Source organism: Diabrotica undecimpunctata, chromosome 1 (assembly GCF_040954645.1).
Source record: "Diabrotica undecimpunctata isolate CICGRU chromosome 1, icDiaUnde3, whole genome shotgun sequence".
In the NCBI taxonomy this organism is placed as follows: Eukaryota; Metazoa; Arthropoda; class Insecta; order Coleoptera; family Chrysomelidae; genus Diabrotica; species Diabrotica undecimpunctata.
This window is the reverse complement of record NC_092803.1, coordinates 68,724,168-68,746,995: the sequence shown is the minus strand read 5'-3', so window position 1 is coordinate 68,746,995 and position 22,828 is coordinate 68,724,168. Positions and strand designations below refer to the sequence as shown.

At 33.3% G+C, this 22,828-nt stretch overlaps 1 protein-coding gene across 1 annotated transcript in view; it reads left to right on the top strand.

The window, feature by feature from the left end:
* LOC140452172 (glutamate receptor ionotropic, kainate 2-like) overlaps nucleotides 1-22,828 on the top strand; it is a 49,589-nt gene that overhangs the window by 9,111 nt on the left and 17,650 nt on the right. The window contains exons 3-5 of the mRNA XM_072546307.1: nucleotides 3,531-3,781; nucleotides 9,651-9,929; nucleotides 20,148-20,366. Of these exons, the coding sequence (XP_072402408.1) occupies nucleotides 3,531-3,781; nucleotides 9,651-9,929; nucleotides 20,148-20,366 (749 nt within the window). The remainder of the gene's footprint in view (nucleotides 1-3,530; nucleotides 3,782-9,650; nucleotides 9,930-20,147; nucleotides 20,367-22,828) is intronic.

The window sequence follows — 22,828 nt, the reverse complement described above, 5'->3', positions numbered from 1 at the left end:
CTTCGTATACCAAGATGCTGCCGTCAACTGAGACAGGTACACTTGTCCAATGAAAAAATCATTATTTTAGTTATTCTTTGAGTTATTCTAAAATAAAGGGAATCTATGGTTCTTATACAAACAACTTACAGGAATGCCCTGACAATGTCAGATACGAGCACAAAGCAAAATATGTAGATAAAATCCTTGCGTGGTGCGTCATTTCTAACAGGGCAATATCTTGACCTTTTGTGGAAAAAGCCAGGGGTGAAGCTTTGAATAGTCAAAACTATATTTTTAACAAATATTTTGCAGGTAAATATAAAATAAAAATTTTCTTCTTCTTCCTTCTGGTATCTAGGCTTTAAAGCCTGTTTCTTATTAGCCTCCTAAATTGTTTAAATTATCGCATCATCTTTTTCTTGGTCTGCCAATACTTCTTTATCCATTTGGTGACTTATCTCGTGCTATTCATACTATCCTATCCTCTGCCATTCTACTAATGTGTTCGTTCCACTCCTGTTTCCGTTTTGTCACCCATCCATTTATGTCTCCTATTTTGCATACCCTTCTTATGTTTTCACTTCTCTCCCTATCCAACAGACTTTTTCCTGATATTCATTGAAGTATTTTCATCTCTGCTGTTTCTAGTAGTCGTCTAGTTTTAGATGTATCACGGTCTTGTCTCAGCCGTGTATGTTAATATAGGTCTAATTGCTGCTTTATAGATTCTTGTTTTTGTGTCTTGTCTTAGATATTTGTTCTTCCAGATTGTGTCATTTAGAGATCCTGCCGTTTTACTTGCTTTTAAGCTTTATTGTCGTACTTCTTCTTCAAAAACTCCGTAACTAGTTATATATATTCCCAAATATCTAAACCTTGCTTGCTGCTTTATTATTTTTCCATAAATTTCGATTTTACATCGTAGTTGGTATTTAGATGTTGTCATGCATTTGACTGTTGTACTGAAGATGTGTGTTAATCTATGGAGTTCATCTTCTGTCTCTGCGATTAATGAGGCGTCGTCTGTATAACATAATATTTGGATTTCTTTGTTCCCCATTCTTTAACCATGACCTTTACGTACTGCTTGCATTATTTCGTCCATTATTATATTAAGAGAAGTGGGCTTAACTTGTACTGGTATACACTGTGTTAGTTTTCCATTTATCTTTGCCTGTAATCAATTGGAGAAGTAGATGTTTTCGATGGTTTGTATACTATTGATTGGTATGTTTCTTTTATACAGTAGGTGTAAGACGTTTTTATATAGTTTTTGTATAAGTTTTGTCATCTCTAGGGTTATACTTTCTCCTCCGTGTTTTAGGAGCTCGTTGGTTATTTCCTCTGGTCCTGGTACGTTATTGTGTTGATTATTATTTTTCTTTCCTTTAAACAGTTCCGTCAGGTATCTTTCCCATTCGTTTGCTGGTATGTTATTGTATTCCTTTAATTCTGCCATTTCTTTCCGTTGGTTTCTTATGAATCTCCACATTTGTTTTTGTGTACCGCTTTCCATCCTTTTTGTAAACTGTTTCCAGTGTTTATTTTTTGTTCTTCTTACCAACTGCTTTGTTTCATTTCGTATTCTTCCATAGGTGTCTCGAGATTCTGGAGTATTTGATGGTTTGTACTTCGTGTAGGCCTCTCGTTTCTCTACATTTCTCTTTTATTTTTTTTTCTGAACCATGGTGTATTGTTGTTGTTTCTTTTGTTCAGTATAACGTTGTGTTTTCCTAGAGCTTCTGTTGCTGCTTCTTGAATGATGTTTTTAATTTTCTCCCTTGTCGCGTTCATATCTTTGATGTCGTCTATTTATTTCAGCTGTATCTTCTGTGCTAGCCTCCTTTGGTACATTTCTCTTGCAGAGTCATTCCACAGTGATTTTACATTGAATTTTTCCTCGGTGATTTCCTGTAGAAAATGTTTTGGTGTTATTTTCATTCCTATTTTTGCTAGTACTAGATTTGTTCACTCCCTACGTCTGCTGAGTCTTAAGTTCGGATATCTAGAATATGCTTTGGGTGGATTTTCTATTAGTGACTATAAAATCAATCTTAGATTTTTGATTTTACTCTGGAGTTTTCAAATGTATATTTATAAAGGGCTTATGGTCGTAAAATGTATTATTGAATCTCAGTTCTTTAAAAGCACAGAGATTAGCCATGAGTTTTCCATTTGCGTTGACATGGTTCTCATTAAATCTTTGTTTTACTCCTGGAAATATTTCATTTCCGATTCGTGCATTAAAGTCACCCATAAGAATTAAGGTTACTTTATGAAGTATTTTATCGAGGATGGTTTGTAATTGTTCGTAGAATGCCTCTCGTTCCTCCTTAGGTTTGCAGGCCTCGGGACTATAGGTATATATGACATTTAATTTTTGGTAGTCCATTGTGATGTTCGTATTTATTATTCTTTCGGAGATATAACGGCAGTTATTTATGTTGTCTTTAAATTTTTTATGGACAAGTATATATTATGCGCCTGCTCGTGCTCGTTCTTTAATCTTCACTCCACTGTATGCTAGAAAATATTGGTTATAGTCTCTTTGGCGTTTACCTTTCTTCTTGGTTTCTTGGATTGCACAAATGTCTATGTTTTTATTTATCAATTCTTTTATTATCTCTTGGTCTTTGTTGTTGAAAAAAGTAATGTTCGGTGTTACTAATCTGATTGTGGGCTTATTTTTTCCTCTCGTTTTCCTTTTCTTTACGTGGTTCGTCATCTTAGGTTCCGTCTCATTCCGAGGCTTTATATCGGTTATTTGAGCCTGGCTTTCTTTTACAATAGGTAGGATGCTAACCTGGCCCATCAACCCTCCCCTTTTATCTGGACTTGGGACCGGCTGTGGGCATGAACGCAACTTTTGAGCTACTAAATTCACCCAGTCCTTGCGCTTCTAACCTCCAGGTAGAGTTTAAAATAAAAATAAAATAAAAATACGTTTTAAAATTCTAAATTATTTCATAACCTTGTTAATTAATATTGAACTCTCTTTAATGTTGAGCAAAAAAGGTAGAACTGCTAGGCAAACAAACATTTCCAAGTAAGAAAATGATTTACTACAAAGTACTTCTTATTAATACTGTATAAAGAGATAATTAGGATTTTTTTAATTCAATTTAGAAAGTACTGGTTTCATATTTTCATTAATAGAGTCGGTTTCTTTCGTACTTCTTGTTCCTTATGCTGTGGTGCTGTACAGTAAAGTGGACCATTGGTTGTCAAGTGTCTAGCGATAATCCAAAACAGCCGCAAAATTTTAAAATACTTTATACTTCATTTAGAATATTACAACAGTCTTTATAGAGCAGTTATCATAAAAACTGTGCTATCAATTATTTTCGGAGTATAATGTTTTGTTTAATCCCTTGTTTTATTTGTTTATCGCAGGTTTATAATGAATTTAGGGGGCACAATTTTGGGAATTTAACTCTGTGTCTTATAATGTGTCAATAACATTTTGTACTTTTGTACTTTTCAAATAACAATTTCTTTTTTTATAACTAGATATACATTTCTTTATTCTATTTTTTATCTGTATTTAGGCAAAAAAATCCTTCTTAAACAGCTGGAAACCACCGACAGTGGAAACTATAGGGTAGCTTTAACGGAAGTCAAAGCCCTAGGTGAAACCAATTACGTATTAGTCTGTTCTACTAATATTTTAGAAGAAGTTTTAAAGCAATTGCAGCAGGTAGGAATGATGACCGAAACGTATAACTATCTCATCACAAATTTAGATACGCAGACAGTAGATCTGTCGCCATTTCAGTACGCAGGCACCAATATAACAGTGGTAAGAAAACACTTTTTCAGCATATTATTTTGTCATCATTTCCAAAAAAAAAAATTTCATGATTTGTAGAGACTTTTTTTAGGTTAGAAAAATTGAATTGGTAGAGCAAAGTGACCACGCTAATTTTCAATGTTAATTTCCATATTTTTCATTATTTTAGATCCATTATTTCAAAGTTTTTTTAAACTGACAGACTATAAAACGAGAAGCGGCCTGCTAGAAAATGTACTGTTACAGATTACACACAGATAAATGTTTTGTTACAATTTTTTCTAGATCTATCTGTATCCTACAGAACTGCAGCTCGTGGTTGTGGTGTCCCTTAAAACCAGTTTTGAAAATATTTAAAAAAATTAATGGATTTTATCTAAACTACAAATGGTTCACGAACTAACGGAAGATGATCTAGATAAACGAATTGAATATTGTAAATATGATGAACTTTCACTTCCAGTTACGACCACCACTTTTGAACAAAATACTGATTATTTTGTTTTGTGATGAAGCTACATATTTTTTTAACGGCCACGTTTGCCTTCAGAATGTCAGATACTGGTTTGATGTATAGCATCGTTTCATGAAGGTCATACACAATTTCTGAAAAAGTTACATGTAGGAGCAGGTATATTGGTTAATTATCTTGTAGGTCTAATATTGCTGCTGCTGCAGTCAAACTCTTAATCTCACCCAACATATTGAAGATGGGTTTGAACGGAAAGAAATAACAGGAGTAGCGTTCATAGGCCTGACCTTTTTCAAATCCTATTATTAATTATCCTGCTGATATGTTTATTTTATTTAATATTTCGTTAACTATTAACTTTAGTTAAAGGTATTTTATACCAAAATTCAAAAGTAATAATGTAATTGTCTATTTTTCTTCGTTGCCTAGAATAATTGCCTTACATCAGAATTATGCAGCTGATTTGTAAAATCAGATTATCTCGAAAACTGTTGAATTTTGAAGTTATTAACAGGTATACCCTTTGTTTGTTAAAATAAAGTATCTTTAATATTTTTTGTCCCAAATACAGGTAACTTAAAGAACAAAAAAGTTAAGTGCAAATTTATACCACATATGTGGCGTATATGGCGCTCTCTATCAGTTACATCAAAGTGTGCATCAGATTATAATTTCTCATATTTAAAAGTACCCAGTTGTAAATTTTTTTACATAAATTTTTACAAACATGAAAGTTATAGCGAAAAATAAAATTTTAAATTTGCACTTTAACACCCTGTATCTTTCTTTTATTAAAGCAATTTGGCTTAAATCGTAATATTTTAAATTGTAGAATCTACTATTTCTTTTTGTACAATTACTTAAGGACCACCCTGTATATATATATATATATATATATATATATATATATATATATATATATATATATATATATACAGTATCAATTGACACAAAAGTGTAAGAATAGTATAAAGTTTATACAGTCGTAATTAGCTATATAACATGAAATGTGTTTCCAAGAACCAGCTTCATGGTTCTTTAAAATGAGTGGGTAACATACTCGAGAGACGAGTAGCCGAACTAGGCCAAGTCTAGAACGGGGACTGGGAGCTCGACAAGCAAAGCACTATAGCCGATCACATTGTCCCACATAACTTGATCTTCTATTGTGCGATCTCCTTTAGAAGGTGGGCTATACAAATGGCAATTGTAGCCTTAGAAAGTACTGCACGAAAATTTCTGCGGGTGAGTGTTTAAACCATATCCTCAGATCTAGCATCCATAAGTTCTGGCGTCTTCCTACTGATCTTTTGCCCTGAATACCTGAATCAGCGTATCTGATGTTTTCTATACTGATTCCGTTAATCTTGATTTCACTTAGGACCACGTCTAATGCTTCTCTGAATATAGATTGAGAATACAGATTAAATAATAGCGGTGATAAGATGCATCCTTGTCGCACTCCTCGTCAGATTCGTATAATTTGGATGTTGTGAGTAGTGTGATGTGGAGGAAAAATATAAATGATTAAACATAGTTTTATAGTTTTATACAACTTGTATTTTTAACTAACAGAGAAATAATGATTATAAACCTTTTTACATTAACAATTGACATTACATGTGTTGCTTGACTTTCTTCTTCTTTTCTCTATACCTATTATAATATACTACAATACCTCCCCACTATAAGTTTAAACGCACAGGTGGTTTTACATTTCTTTTTGGTCTACTTGGAACTCCTTTCACAATTTCTTTGGTCTTTGGTTTCTCATTAACCTCACTAACCACTGCCTCACTTGCTACTTCATTACCAGACTCTTCAAATTTTCTCGCTTCAATATCACTTTGTTTTAACACTTCCCCTTCTCTTACAGCTGAGAGGGTTCCAACACTGGTACTAATTGTATTATTGTTATTAGTTATATCAGTTACAATGGTTTCATTAAGACTATCATAGTTAGAATCAGATCCTTTATTTCGCAAAATCTAGTCTAAATGTCTCTTTCAAATTAAACCCTCCTGTGTTAACTTACACAAATATATCCTGTCACCTAAAAGTTCGTCTATTATTGCTTTTGCTCATGTTTTACGATTAGGATAACGATAATCTCTTCAAAGGACTTTATCACCCACTTGAAAGGTTTCAATTCGTCTATTACTATTTAATTTATTATCAATTAATTTAGAACTCTGATTCTCACTACATGTCCATAACAAATCTAATCGGGTTTTAACTTCATGTTTAAATACAAGATTGGAGGGTGATACACCTGTAGTACGTGAACTACTTTTGGTTTACCTTTCAGCAACTTCTTAATTCGGTATATTACGTCATCTATTCTCTTTTTAATTTCATACGGACCCTCCCATTATCTTTGCAGTTTAGGTGACAAGCCACGACGACGTTGTAGATTATAAAGCCAAACAAGATCACCTACTTCATAGGTTTCATTCTTGCATCGAGAATCATATTGATCTTTCATTCTGTCACTGGCTAACTGGATATGTTGTAGGACAAGTTCATGAATGTTGTTCATTCTTAACTTCAGGCGCTCGACATAATCTTCGCTTGCAACATGTTCTTCGGAAGGTCTGCAGCCAAACTCTAGGTCGCAAGGCAAACGAACTTCACGACATAACATCAGGCAGGTTGGAGTCTGGCCTGTAGTTTCATTCACGGCCGAGCGGTAGGCCATTAGGAATAAATGAATGAGCTAGTCCCAATCTCTTTCATGTTCTGATACAACTTTGGACAGGTGTTTACCCATCGTTCGGTTCATCCTCTCCACCATTTCATCTGATTGAGGATGCAGGGGTGTAATTCTGGTCCCATTGACACCAATCAATTTACAAACGTTTTGGAAAAGGGTTGACTCGAAGTTTCGCCCTTAGTCGGAGTGGATCTCCAAGGGAACACCAAATCGGCTAAAGAATTCTTTAACAAGTACCTCTGCAACGGCAGCAGCTTCTTGATTTGGTATCGCATAGGCCTCGGTCCATCATTTGTCTCTGGAAGTGGATCTACTATGTCGATTGCTACTCTTTCCATAGGACTACCAACATTTTACTGTTTCATGGGTGCCCTCTTGTTACCAACTGGACCATTACTAGTTGCACACAGTTCACATTTTCGGCACCATCTTCTTACATTATCTTTACAGTTCACCCAATAGAACCATTCTCGAACCTTTTGCAAAGTCTTCGTAATATCAAAGTGTCCACCTGATGCACCGTCATGTAACCGACGCAATACTTCTGATACTTTACTTTTAGGTACAATCAACTGAAGCTTAGATTCTGTACCATCATCATTCTCAAAGGTTCTATACAGAAGATCATCTTTTAGCACTAGGCAATTTCATTGACTCCAGTAACACTTGACTTAGGGACTACATGCACTAATGTCTTGCCAAGAAGGTCTTTCACTTCGACGCATCTAATCCAATACTCTTTTTATACAAGGATCATCTGCTTGAGCGTCTTGTAGCTGTTGAGGCTGCCATTGATCATTAATGACATTGGTTCGTCTAACGGGGCAAAGTCGTTCTTCTAATCTAAGACAGTGATTACAATTTGCACTGCATCGCCGTCTTGACCGAGCCTCTGCATTTTAATGACTTTTTCCAGCCCAGTGTTCGATCTGTTCTAGCTTTCTAACTGTTGTATTATTTTCTTGCAATTTACGACGAATGTGACCTACGTCGCCACCATTCCAACATCTGGTTTCGCGTCTCTTCGACATCATCTTACGAACTACTTTCCGTACGATTTCCTCCAGACGTTTATCGTTTCGTTCGTTGCTCTCTTCAGAGGTTCGTACTCTATAGCTCCGTGAAGCTTGACTAGCTGTTTCGTGCTCCAAGGCAATGGCAAGCGCTTCATCTAAAACTTTCGGTATTGCTAGTCGTAAAGCTTTCTGTAGTTCACTGTCTCTCAACCCATTGACGAAGGTATCTACAGAAATTTTTTCCAATATGTTGTCTGGTGCCTCTGGATAAGTCAACAGCGCTATACGAGCAACATCTGCTTCAAATTCTTGCAAACTCTCACTTGCTCGTTGAATTCTACTTCTTATTTGTACTTTGTGGACTTGTTGTAGATGGTCATTTCCGTAATGTTTATCTAGTCGAGTGAACAAGGTCTGGTAACACTTTTCTTGACCCTTAGGAATCGATCTTAGGATATCCGCAGCATCACCTCGTAAAGCAGCAGTCAAGGAAACAGCCTTTTCTTGTTCTGTCCAATGATTGGCTGTCGCAATAGCTTCAAATTGTCTAGGATATATGGAGCAAGAGGACTTTCCATCAAATGGTGGCAATTTGAATCTCATATGATGTATCGTTTCGTCTCTAGGTGATCCTTCTTTCAATATCAGATCTAAAGGCACTGTATTAACTGGTGGTAGCACTTTTGTATTGGTTATCATGCTTTCTAACTGTTTGATCTTCTCTTCTACTTTATCGAATGTTTTAGAAACTTCGAATTTCTCATTGTTCTGAATACATACTTCGTCGAATCTTCTAGAAACATTTTCGAGTTTCTCGTCATTTTGTCTAGCTACTTCTTTATTAATTTGAGATGTTTCATCGAATCTTCTGGAAATATTCTCGAATTTATCATCATTTTTTCTAGAAGAATCTTCAATCATTTGCGGGACATTTTCAAATTTCTCATTCATTTTTGTTAAAACTGTTTCTTCTGCTGATTGAAACTAGAATGTCTCTGGGTCATCTCCATTCTTGTTAAAAACATTTTTCAGTCGTTCTGGGAGGATCTTCTTGGACCCGCTGCAGTCTTCATCGCGTTCTTCTAGTTCCTCACGCAACTGTTTTACTGAAATTTGTTTATATGGAGGGTGTCGACATCGAACTCTAGGGTTTTTCAAGAATCAGCCCCACTGTAAAGATTAGTTCCGTTCGCATAATGCATTTTATGTGAGCGACAAATGTGATTTTATTTTCCGTTAGGCTGCGCAATATTTTATTAATAATACACATGAGTTTTATATTTTTCATTATATCTTTTATTTAAGAACTACTACATAATACTGTCATCTCGAGAAGTGTCATACTCAATATGGCATCTAACACAAAACATAAAACTAATAGAATAATTCTTAGAGATAAATACATGACATTAACATTTTTTTCTCCTTTTGTATAGCCTTGGTTAAGTCTTGCTTAAAAAATAATGCGATTTTCTCAGAACAAAACATAAAAAGGTAATTTTTTTAGCAAATTATCTTTTTCTTTTCTATGAGTGTATCTCTTTTCTTTCGACTAAAATTTAATTCTCTTATTATTTACCAGTAAGAAGTTTTTCTGACCTATATTGGGTAAATCTGACGAGAACAACACTTTATTACTTTCTTTTCAATAAAATACAATAGCATTTTTTGTTTTAGGTAAGAATGTTGGATCCTGACAGTAAAGAAGTCACACAAATAACAGAAAACATACAAAAAATGAGTGCCCTGCCATTTTCCGGTATTCCAATTCTTCTTCAAGCGTGGAAAACTAAACTGGAAACAGCACTTATCATTGACGCAGTGCAACTGTTCTACGAAACCATCTATGATCTCACCAAGAATAAAAAAAAAGTCATCAGAGGTGTTTCTTTATCCTGTAGCAATAACCAAAGTAACTGGAATGAGGGATACACGATTACAAATCTAATGAAATCAGTTGGTATTATCTGCTTTTTATTATAGAAACACAGATTACACATTTCTATTTTATACTTCACATTTCACATAAAAGAAAGTGATTAAGTTTATCTCCTGAACTAGAAGGACTACCACAATTTTGGCCAAAGCTTTTCTTTAGATAATAATAATGTATACACCTATTTCCAATAACTTTTTCTTTTAAGATTTTTAATTAAAAAAATGCAAACAAAAATAAATTTATAATTAAGAAATATGCCCTTTTATATCGTAATAACTACTTTGTTTATTATAAAACCGTTCTACCGTATGAGGTGTAAGGTTTAATTTACTTCTTAACAAATTTCTTTCATTCTTTGCAGTTTTTTATGTCATCATCATTACGTCTGTTTATGTCATTCTCCTTCTCTCTAATACCTTTCCGGTTTCTTTTTATGTTTTTCAATATTTTTGCTTCCTACATTCTTCTTACTGGTATGTTATCTTTCATCCAGTGTAAATAATCCCACTAACACAGCTATTTCTGTTCTATAAATTCCAATGTGGATTGTATTTTTAGTTCGTTAATTAGATCTGTGTTTCTTATTCTATCCATTTTGATAATGCCTCTAAAGGCGGCTGCACAATTGACCGGAAACGGGAACGAGAACGGAAACTGAAAGCATCAGCGGATTTACAATTAAGGGTAAACAAGGTGTTTTGTGCTATGAATATTTAAATATTTTGTGTCACTGTCACTTGTGCTGTTAATTATTTTTTTCTCAACATAAATTTTGTGGAAATCTTTTCTAATTTTATTAAAAGAGGATGTCTGGTAACTGGTAACTCTGCAAATATGGATTTATTTAATGAGGACGAGCTTTTAATAATTTAGTTTTTTATGATCTTTCAATAATTTTACACAATATGTGTGCAATCACAAAGAAGGTTTGTCAGCATAAAGATAAAAAGCATATCATTCAAATATTTATAGACAAGAGGGTTAGGTTATAAAATGGTCACTCACAATGTAAACAAATTTTTATTCGGCATTTGACAGTATTTTAAATACTGCTTTCTGATTGGTTCCGGGAATACAACGGGAACGAGAAAGTTGACACATGGGCAACTTTCCCGTTCTCGTTACCGGACGGCTTCTCGTTCTCGGTTATTATGCATCTAAACATTGATTTACGTAGAGCTTAACTTTTTTTCCGTTTCCGTTTCCGTTCTCGTACCCGTTCCCGGGCAATTGTGCGGCCGCCTTAAATCTTATTAAAAAATTTATCTCTATAGCCTGTATTTTACTATTTTGCCATTCCGTTAGTACCTATGATTTGCTTCCAAAAATCAGAACAGCAAGTAATTTAATTTAACCCAGTCTGTGAGACTTGTTTACTCCTTAGAAAGACGTTCGGGTGTAACAATTCATTTAAGCAAGGTGTATTAACTCATGTAAGACAGGATTCACTTCACCGCGCTCCAATGCTCCAGACCATGCCTTTCCCCTCTATAGCACTCTGACGTGCTATAGGGGCACAACTATCAGCCAAATGCTCTTCATGTGGGAGTCCTGGGTAATAGAACTGTAACATGGTACAGATCTATATACTGTATTGAAAACTTTTATTTTTATATTTCGTGATATTTCTTTCCGGCATATCATTTTTTTTTCATAGTATGATACAGTTTTCTCTACGATTTCTCTACTCTGCTATTGATTACTACTTCTAGAGATCCTGTTTCTTTTATTATTACTCGTAAGTCATAGTTTCAATTTGTTCGATTTTTGTTCCTTCAATTTCTATATTCAATTCTTCTTTTGTTTCTCCTATCTGCATAACTTTTGTTTTGTTAATACTGATCTTCATTTCGTTTTCACGGATTAATTTTTTCCATATTTCCACATTATTCTGAAGTTCTTTTTCAGATTTTACAATTAGCACGAAATCGTTAGTAAATACTCCTTCCGAGATTTCTATTCTTGGCATGGCCTGTTGTGCATTTCTTATTAATTTTTTCCATAAATAATAAAAATAGTGTTGGACTATAAGTGCTCAGCCATTTATTGTAAACGTATCTGATGTTATAATATTACTAATTACGGCATTGTTGTTCTCATTGTATATTTTTTGTATCATTTTTAGTAACTTGTTGTCCATTTCTTTTTCTTTTAATATTTTCTATAGTTTCTACCTTGATACTTTATCGAAGGCTTTTTCTATGTCAAAGAATACTACATATATTTTCTTTTTCTCTTGCATCGCTTTTTGTGTTACCTGTTTTAAAGTAAATATATGATTCTGTATACTCCTACTCTCAATCCACTTTGTGCTTCGTCTAATGTGTGTTCTGTCATTATTCTTAATCGTTTGTTTATTATTTTGTGAAGATTTTCATACGTGTTCCTATCAAAGTCAATCCTCTGTAGTTATTACATTCTCTCCTATCTCTTTTTTTTGTATATGGGTGCTACTAGTGACACTTTCTAATCTTCCAGTATATCTTCATTTTTTAAAATTTTATTCATTATTTTTAGTAAACTTTGTTCTCCATTTTTCCCTATTTATTTTATAATTTCTGTTGTTATTCTATCCACTCCAGCAGCTTTTCCGTATTTCAATGTTTTATTTCTTCATCTAGTCCTTCCTCGTTTATTGAGTTTTCTGTGTTATCTTCCAATATATTATTTTGTTCTTCATTAATGTCGTCTTGGTTTATATCGTTTATATCCGTTAGCAGTTCTTCAAAGTGCTGTTTCAATCTTTTAACTATTTCTTTTGTTTTTTATTAATTCTTCAATTTTATCCTTAATGCTGTATATTTCATCTTTTTTGTGTTCTTATTGTCTTCAGGATTCTGTAAAAAAGCTTTTGATTATGTTTCTATCTTGTTCCATTTTATCTCCGAATTTTTTCCAATTATCTCTCCTTGCTGGTACTAATATTTTTGCCTGAATATTGTTCTGAAGCTATTTTCTTGTGGCATCGATGCAATTACTATTTTTATTTAGGGTAAACCACAATTTTAGTTTAAAATAATTATATTTTTGACGTTTTAATTTCCACATTAAAAATCGTTCTTAAAACTTGGGAATTTGGGAAAAAGTGGAAATTGAAACGTCAAAATTTAAACTATTTTAAACTTAAACTGTGGCTTGTTCCCAATAAAAATAGTAATTTTTGCCTTTTTTTCATTTTTATAATTATTGTAATTCTCATTTGTTGTATCCTTCACATATTCTTTCAATGCATTTTTCTTTACTTTTACTTGCTTTTTTATTTCTTTGGACCACCACGCTGTCTGTTTCTTTGTTGAGTCTTTTTTAATTGTTCCACATATTTCCTTGAAAGATGTACTGAATAGATGGGTGGAATACTTTATCCAGACACTTTATATAGAGGTAGAAGAAGAAAACCTAGAGAACGAAAGAGATGAGGTAAGAGGAACAAACGAGAGGGAATAGGAATAGGATACCATAATCGCAATACAGCAGCTTATCAAGAAATATGGACACAAAAATACCTCCTCAATGATTGGAATATTGGAATACTTTGCACCATACACAAAAAGGAGATATTTTTGAATTCTCTAACCACAGAGGAATTACGCTTCTAAATGCAGCGTATAAAATATTTTCCACAGTACTATACCACCGTATGGCACTATATGCAGAACAGATAGTAGGAAAATACCAGGCTGGTTTCAGAGGTAGTAAATCGACAATTTATCAGATTGCAACCCTGAAACAGATTTTGGAAAAATTACTGGAATATGGCATTGATACTCATCACATATTTATAAACTACAAAGCAGCCTACGACTCTGTGAATAGAAGTGAAATGTTCAGCCATGAAAGAGCTAGAAATACCAAATGTGATGGTAAATCATATAAAAGGCGATCGAGTACAATAAACCAGCATATCTATGTTTTACAGACCTGACAAAGGCTTTTAATCGCATCCAAGTCGATCGCATCGATTCTGTATAAAAGAAACATACCAATGAATATTATACAAACCATAGAAAACATCTACATACTCACATAATCGAGTACAGGCAAAGATAAATGAAAAACTAACACAATGTATACCAGTACAAAGCTGACTCAGACAGGGTTACTCGTTAAGCCCACTTCTCTTTAATATAATAATGGACGAAATAATTCAAGCAGTACGTAAAGATGATGGTTACAGAATGGGGAACAAAGAAATTCAAATATTATGTTATGCAGATGACGCCGCATTAATCGCCGAGACAGAAGAGGAGCTCCAAAGATTAACACGTATCTTCAATACAACAGCCAAGAAATACAATATGATAATATCAGCAGAAAAAACCAAATGTATGACAACATCTAAATACCCACTACGATGTAAAATCGAAATTGATGGGAAAATAATAAAGCAGGAAGCAAGGTTTAGATATCTGGGAATAGATATAACTAGTTACGGAGATGTTGAAGAAAAAGTACGACAACAAAGCTTAAAAGCAAGGAAAGCAGCGGGATATCTTAATGACACAAGCTGGAAGATCAAACACCTAAGACAAGACACAAAAACAATAATCTATAAAGCAGCTAGCAATTAGGCCTATATTAACATACACGGCGAAGACAAGACCTGACACATCTAAAACGAGATGACTACTAGAAACAACAGAGATGAAAATACTCCGACGAATATCAGGGAAAAGTCTGTTGAATAGGGAGAGAAGCGAAAACATAAGAAGAGCATGCAATATAGAAGACATAAATGGATGGGTGACAAAACAGAAACAGGAGTGGAACGAATACATTAGTAGAATGGCAGAGGATAGGATAGTACGAATAGCACGAGATAAGTCACCAAATGGACGAAGTATTGGCAGACCAAGAAAAAGATTGTGCGATAATTTAAACAATTTAGAAGGTTAATATTAAAGAAGAAACAGGCTTTAAAACCTACATACAAAAAGGAAGAAGAAGAAGATTCTTTGGTTTCAATTTATTCATGTCCGTTGTAATAGCGAGAGTTTTGCCTTTATCATTTTCCTTATTTTTTTGTCACAAATTGCCTCCGTTTTTTTCCCGACTTCTCTTCCTTCTTGTTTACTCCCCATTTTTTTGCATTCCAATATTTCTAAAAATATCTTTCTTTTCCCACCTACATTCCTCTGCTTCTATTCTAATCTTTTTAAAGCCTACTTTTATTGTTTTCCCTGTTTTCTTTATATTTTTTGGCTATGTATTTTCTCATTTTTCTTTCTTTGGTTATTAAATCATCATTTATAAATACCTTTTCTTACTTTTACTTTTTCAGCTAACTCTTGTTTTGCATTATTCTATTTTTTTCACGTGTTCTCTTATTTGTAGCAAATTTTTCTTCCCTAGCTTGATTTCTCTTACTACATTTATTTCCTCGATTAGGTGTATTTTCATAAAAATTGTCGTATCTTCTTTTATTTTTTCTTTATCTGTGTCAATATTTAATCCAATTACTACAAAATTGTTTGTTTTAGATTCCTTTTCAAGCTTCTCCAATCTATTTTCCACCTCATTTAGACCTTGCTTTGTATTTTCTAATTCCTCTTTTATTTTCAGATCTGTTTCAGTTTTATATTCTCTATTCTCATGTCTCTGAGCTCTTTGTACACTTCTCTTAGTAACTCGGTTTCTATCTTTTGCAAGCGGCAGGACTGCTAAAGCAGTTATTTACACCTCAACGTTTCAGAGGAATCACTAGCTATCGATTTTGCATGTACTAATCTCTTTTTCCGTTTGTTATTATAGAATTCAACAATTTTACAATTTATTTTGTCTCTTTACTATCACTGTTGTTCATTTAACTTATATATCACTTCTTCCGAATTATTTTCCATTACAAGTCTTCGTTATTGGAGATGTTTATAGGCGGAAACTAAAACGAAGTTTCTTTAATCAACAAAGGTTGTCTCTACGGGCGTAGGAAATTTCGACACTAAGCAGGTAGCGACTAAAATTTAATGGCAATTTTCGACACCAGCCCCAATTCCCGTTTTTATCTTACAGGTATATTCGACACCAAATAAATATAGCTGCGACATAAATAAAATACCATAATTAATTAATTTATTTATTTTAATAAAAGTAATGTGCATTTTATTTCTTTATAACTGTAATAATATCTAAATATAATACAACTAGTACCTAATTTTTGTACATTTTACCGTTAATATACTTCTATACAATGATTTATTTGCTATTATAGGAATGATAAGATACAGCTTTTATAAAATCTAACCTACGTATTTGTTGGGATCGTAGTTTATCCATCATTTTCTCCAAAAATGCCAATTTAGCCTTAACAGTAGTATCTTTGATTTTGGCTGGTATATGTAAACTATTTATTTTGACATAAGTGTCTACTTGAAATTCTTTTAACTTTTCAATAAAAATAAAAATAGAAGGATGTGTTGAATAAAAAGAAGAATTAAATCTCGAATGAAAGGATTCACAGGCATTTGTGGTCCTCGCAATAGACGGATTCTGATTAGACCATATGTGTGGTGGAAATAGAGCGCTATCGAAAATGTAATTTTCCAGTAAATAATCTGCATATATATCAAGTGTTGCGTTTATAGGTTTATATGACATTAAATCATAAAGAAAGTATTTTTCAACTTCTGCTGGATTTAAATAAGTTAAACCAAACGTATGCCTTAACCATTTTCCAATTTCTAAATTTGTATCCTTATATTCTTGTACCAAACCCAAAGATTGAATTTTTTTAAACCAGTTTTGGTGTAAGTGAAAACGGCATCCACTAATTTTTGCATTGGGCCACATATACAATAAAGCACAGTGAATTGCTTTTTCAAAGTCCACAAATATTTCAGTTGGCTCTAATGATAATTGAAATGTTTCAAAAATCTTAGACCTTAATAAAGAAAATAAATTTTTGTATGTCATTGACAATTTGTCCTTTAACAAACAGTATGCTAAAGGAACATAATGTCCATTTTCCATGCCATGTATAGTAAATAATTGTAGAAAATATTTGATACTGTATGAAAATGTACCATCCATATACAAAGTTTTTAATTTACACAACAAACGAATATTTGTCTCGCATGAAAATACAATTACATTTAATTCAGGATGATTTAAAAACAAAAAACTTTCATTGCGACAGGTTTTAGGAGAATAATTACTAACCGCGTTATGGACTTCTGATATGCTTCTTGGTAACATACCTGGTAACAGTTTACGACGACAGTTGTAAATGTTCTTTCTTATGCTAGCTATGTCAGGAACCGTCAGCAAATTGGCATCACACTCAGCAACAGCAGTTCTTGTAATTTTGGCAGGCTTTTCCGATGTGTCCTCTTGGGCTTTTCTGTTACATGCATTGGTTACCATCTTTACTTCAAGCTTTTTTGGATCGGCTTCATGATTATGTACCAAATCACTTCTTGTGATGGTAAGGTCCTCACAGCCTATTGTAAACACTTTTGCGGAACACTTAGTGTTTCTTTGGATGCAGCGCCAAAAGATCTCGCCGCTTTTTAACACTTTCTGTTTCGAGAACGAATGATGCTCCACCACTAATAAATCTCGACCACGGGAACTTTTTATCAAACTCATTTTTTAAATATCCGTATACGTGCACAAGTCAACGTCAAACAAGAAATAAATTACAACTACAATTACTACAAAGTGCCACGCCCCCCGCCGTGACAATAAATATTGGGAAAACCCGCTTGTCCTGCTTGGGTGCAAATGTCCATCGCCACTAATTACCTACCTACCTGCTTTACGCCGCGGTGTCGAAATTTCCTATAATAAAATTTGACCCTTCGATTACCCCAGGTACAAAGACAATTTTGTGTCGAAAGTTCGCCCGCCGCCGGTCTCTACCTTAGATTAATGAAACGATTTCCGGTTTCCTTAATCTAAGGCCTACTATTTTGTTTAGTGATTTTATAAACGTTTTTATTAGAATTACTTTTATTATGGGTTGCTGATGTAAGTTTCCTCTGACTATTTGGTTTATGATGTTCTCATAGTTTCTCCTTTATATGTTAGTTAATATTGGCAGTGCGATAGATTTTTAAATATATTATTTGGATTTCTTCCTTATTTCTTTCTTCCCAAAACTGGTTTTGTTAAAATTTTATATCTTATTTTATCAGTTTTAACTGCCTCATTCGTTATTTTTTGTCTATTGCCAGTCATATTTCATTTTAAGTCCCAAGTATTCATATGTTTTAGTTGCTGCCCCTTGCAATACATTTTGATATTTTCTTTCCTCTCTGATTCTTTCTAATTTATAAATATTGCTTTACTGTTTTCCTTAGTTATTTATTTATCTTTATTAATTATTTATTTATCTCCTCTTTTTTTCCTTCTTATAATGGCCATATTCTTTTAACAAACCCCGTAAATACGTTACATCACTAACTTTAAAATATCAAATTTTATCTTCTCCTATATTTATTTTCAGATTTTCAAATTAATAACAATACATTATATAATAGAATGCTCGTGTTGCTTATATCTGTATTTTTGTGTTAAAACATGTTTGCCTTTTAAATCACACTATGAACATCTAAATAACACACACAAATAACACACTAGAAAAACACACATAGCCCAGTCTGGTTATACAAAAATCATCGATTTCACGGCAAAATTTTTCGCAGATATCTGAACCTTTTAAGACATAGGTGGAGGTTACTAGATGGCGAATAGATGAACAGGTACTCGTATTTTTACCTTGCGTTTTTTTTTAAACAATAATTTATGGTCACAATTTGATTTTTTGTCTATAAGTTTTTTCCCTTATATTTTAAATAATAGTATATTACTTTATGAGGCGGAGAAGCATGACTTTTCTTGACGCGCCCGATAATAGCGGGCAAGTCAAGAAAAGTCGCTTCTTTGCCGAATAAAGTATACTATTTTTTCTTCAAACGTAGCAATTTTCAACCATAAATAGTACAATTCATATGCTATTTTTACTCTAAATTAACTGTGACAACTATCAAAGTCGTTTAGATGTTAGAAATTAAAATAATTAAGTCGTCGGTGGGATTTGCGTCTCCCTGGTTACAGTTGTTTGACAGTTGTTTGCAATTATTAAAGACAGCTTATTGTTGTTGCAACCGCAAGCGCAAATTTAGTGCGAAAATGGAAAACCTAAACGAAATTGAGTCCGCGGCTAATGATGCAGTAGCACGTTTGGGGCCCTCCAAGTCCGATAAGAACGATAATGCTCAAAAAATTTTAAACCCTCATGATTTGCCAACATCGGGAATGATTGCTGAAAGTTGTTCTCGACCATCAGTATCATCAACAATTACCAATGCGTATCAAGAGTCGGGAACATTTTTGCACGGTTTCAATTTTAAAAATGCCTCATTAACTAATTGTACTTTTAATATTACTATAAATAAAAATGATGTTTAATTGTTGTTAATGACATTTGTATTGTTGCTTTGTGACATGTTTCATATTGTTGCCATGACAACATTTTTCCCTCCGCCGTAAAGAAATGGAAAAAAAACTGCTGCCGGCGGAGACATCAAACTTTGACAGGATCAAGTTAGATAAGTAATGTCATCATTATTTGACGTATGAAGAAAAACAATTTTTTATATCAAGAATATCTTTATTTTCCCGTTTTTTTAATTAGAATTGATAAATAATTTACTGATATATTTGCAAAAAGGCAGTTTTTTGCACTAATTTATAAATTTTATTATTTTTTTTTATTAACACAATAAAATGTTATTATTACATTTGAATATCGAGGAATTACCGTCTTTTAAATTTGTGCGAAATTTCCCCCCGATCGGTTAAATAGTTTAAAAGTTATTTAATTTATTTACCCCCGAGGCTAATTATTTAAACTATTGAACTTCCTTTTTGCATAAAAACTGCTTTTTTGCAAATATCTCCGTAAATTATTTATCAATTTTAATTGAAAAAAACGGGAAGATAAAGATATATTTGATATAAAAAAATGATATAAATATTGTTTATTTAAAATATAAGGGAAAAAACTTATAGACAAAAAATCAAATTGTGACCATAAATTATTGTTTAAAAAAAATGCAAGGTAAAAATATGAGTACCTTTTCATATATTCGTCATCTAGTAACCCCCACCTATGTCTTAAAAGCTTCAGATATCTGCGAAACATTTTTCGACCTTTTTTTTTAACCAGACTGGGCTATCAATTTTTTTGACTACGATAAATGAATATTTAATTTATCTTTTATCTCTTATTTATATAGAGAACATTTGAAGGCTTATCTGGCACGGTAAAGTTTGACGGTGAAGGTTTTCGAACAGATTTTAAGATAGATCTATTGGAATTGACACTAAGCGGTTTAATAAAGGTAGGAGAATGGAATGCGAGTAGAAGAATGTTGAATTTTCACAGACCTGTTACAAAGAACCCAAACGAAGAAGAAAATCCTTTTAACAGGACTTTAACAGTACTGATTAGTATAGTAAGTATTATATTGTAGTTCATTTTAACATCACTAGACTGTCGTGTCCGCTAATATACGTACACTCTTCTTTTTTACATGCCATTTACGCAGCGCAAGTTGGTAATCATCATGGCAATCTTAATCTTAGATGTCCTTGTTTTGAAAAGTCTATTTGATATGCATTCCTACCATTCCCTTCAGTTTTGCAACTATTATATTTTTCTTTTTGCTATGCTTCTCGTGTCATGGACGTATCTTTGTTTAGTTAATTGAAATATGTAGTATATTTCTGCATAAGATATCTCAGGTATTGCAGCTTTCTTGATCTGATGGTTTGAATTATTTATGTTTCCTTATGACTTCTTTGTTTGTTATCAACTCTATTAGTGATATCTTCAGCAATGTCCTACATGTCCAATTTCCGTTTATTGCTACTACATATTTATTAATTTTGCTCTTCTTCAGTTTTTCGAAGAATTCCTTTAGAGCAGGTATGCATGGAAGAAAACTTGTAACAATACCTTACCATTCTTCTAATTGATATTGCATCTTGTAATAGATTTCTTAAGATTGAAATAAACATTGATTTGCTATGATTTTAAGATTATTATACACACACGCATACGCTGCGCGTTCAACTCTGCCCCTAAAGTTCATGTGTGACATGTGTGTACCATTGTATAGTAGGACCCATAAGTTACTCTAACATAACCTCGGGACTTAAGTCCCTAAAAAAGTGTGTGATTCGAACAGAGAGCCACCAACCTAAGTTAGCGCCTCTTTGTCCGAAATATGTGTGTGCTCGGGCACTCAGCCGCCGATTTGGCAAAAAATAAGTTTTGTTCTCCTCGCCGGCTGGGCACTCGAGGGGTCTGGCCACCGAAATTCTGTTATAGATATATATTATTTTTACTACGATGTGGCTATCTCAGTCTTTATTATTCCTGGCCCACCCTATATCCTGCAGTTTGGGACTCCTGTATACCATCCTTACATTCTGGTCATTTTTAGATCTCCTGGTTTTTTTGGTTTGCGTTCATCCATTGTACATTTGCTAGTACTAGAATGTTTGTCTTGTCTTAAACCCGTTTTTTTAAAAATGATGTCGGCTTTTTCTTTGCTGATTTTTCCTTTTCCTTTTGCTTTTCTGCTTTTTGGTTACTTTTAACTATGTCCGATAGAGGAGTAATTAAGATACTATTTTAATGGGAATAAGCCACAATTGAAGGTTAAAATAGGTTTATTGACGTTTTAATTTCCACTTCGGAAGTCATTCTCAAAATACAAATATTAATAAATTAAACAAATTTTGTTTTTTGTTACTTGGTAAAAAATTCTTCTAATAATTTATTTTACCTGACTAATTTATATTGGCAATTCAGACATATTCAATTGTGGCTTATTCCCATTAAAATAGTATCTACTTTAAAATGCCACAAGAAAATAGCTTCAGAACAATATTGAGGAGTAAGTTGATCCATTGTTACAAGCAACTTTCTTGTCAGCATTTAATTTTCTTTCTCCATTTCTCTGATTATTGTTTGCAGCTCACCTATTTGTGCTTGCATGGAATTAATTCATTTGCCATATTTTTGATGTAGGCATCGGTTGTCACAAACAAACAAAAATAAAGAGTATAAAGAAAAGATAAACAACAAACTAGAAAACAGAATAACACATGAAAACCTAAATAAGGAGTGGGAAGAATGCAGAGACATCATAAAAGAGGCAGCTAAAGAAGTACTAGGCATAGAAGGTAGAGAAAGAAGAACAAGAACGAAGGACTGGTTTGACGAAGAATGTCAGATCATAACAGACAAAAAAAACAGAGCATATTTACTGATGCAACAGGGGCACAAAACCCGACAAGCAGAGGAAGAATATAAACGACTACGCAAAGAAGAAAAGAAAACTCGCCGAAGAAAAAAGAGAGAATATATGAACAAAGAACTTCAAGAACTACAAGAACTAAGTAAATCAACAGAGACAAGAAAATTTTATCAGAGACTAAATAAAAGCAGAAAAGACTTCAAACCGAGAACAGCGATGTGTAGAGATAAGGAAGGTAATATATTGACAGAACAGCAGGAGATACTAAGTAGATGAACAGAACATTTTACAGAAAAGTTTGAAGGGGATCGGAGAGAGACGAAGCCTGACATACCATTAGACCAAGCAGACAACAGAGAAAAGACTCTACCAACAATAGCCGAGATTAGAGCAGCAGTAGACAAATTAAAGAACAATAAAGCACCGGGATCGGATCAAATAGCATCGGAGTTACTGAAGGAAGGAGGAGACGCACTACAAAAAACAATACATGAATTAATAATAACAAAGATATTGTCGAATTAACAGCTACCAGCGGAGTGGAATAGCGGTATTATTGTACCATTAGATAAAAAAGGAAATCAGTTAGAATATAGAAACTACCGTGGAATCACGCTGCTGAATGCAGTCTACAAAATAATGTCCGTCAT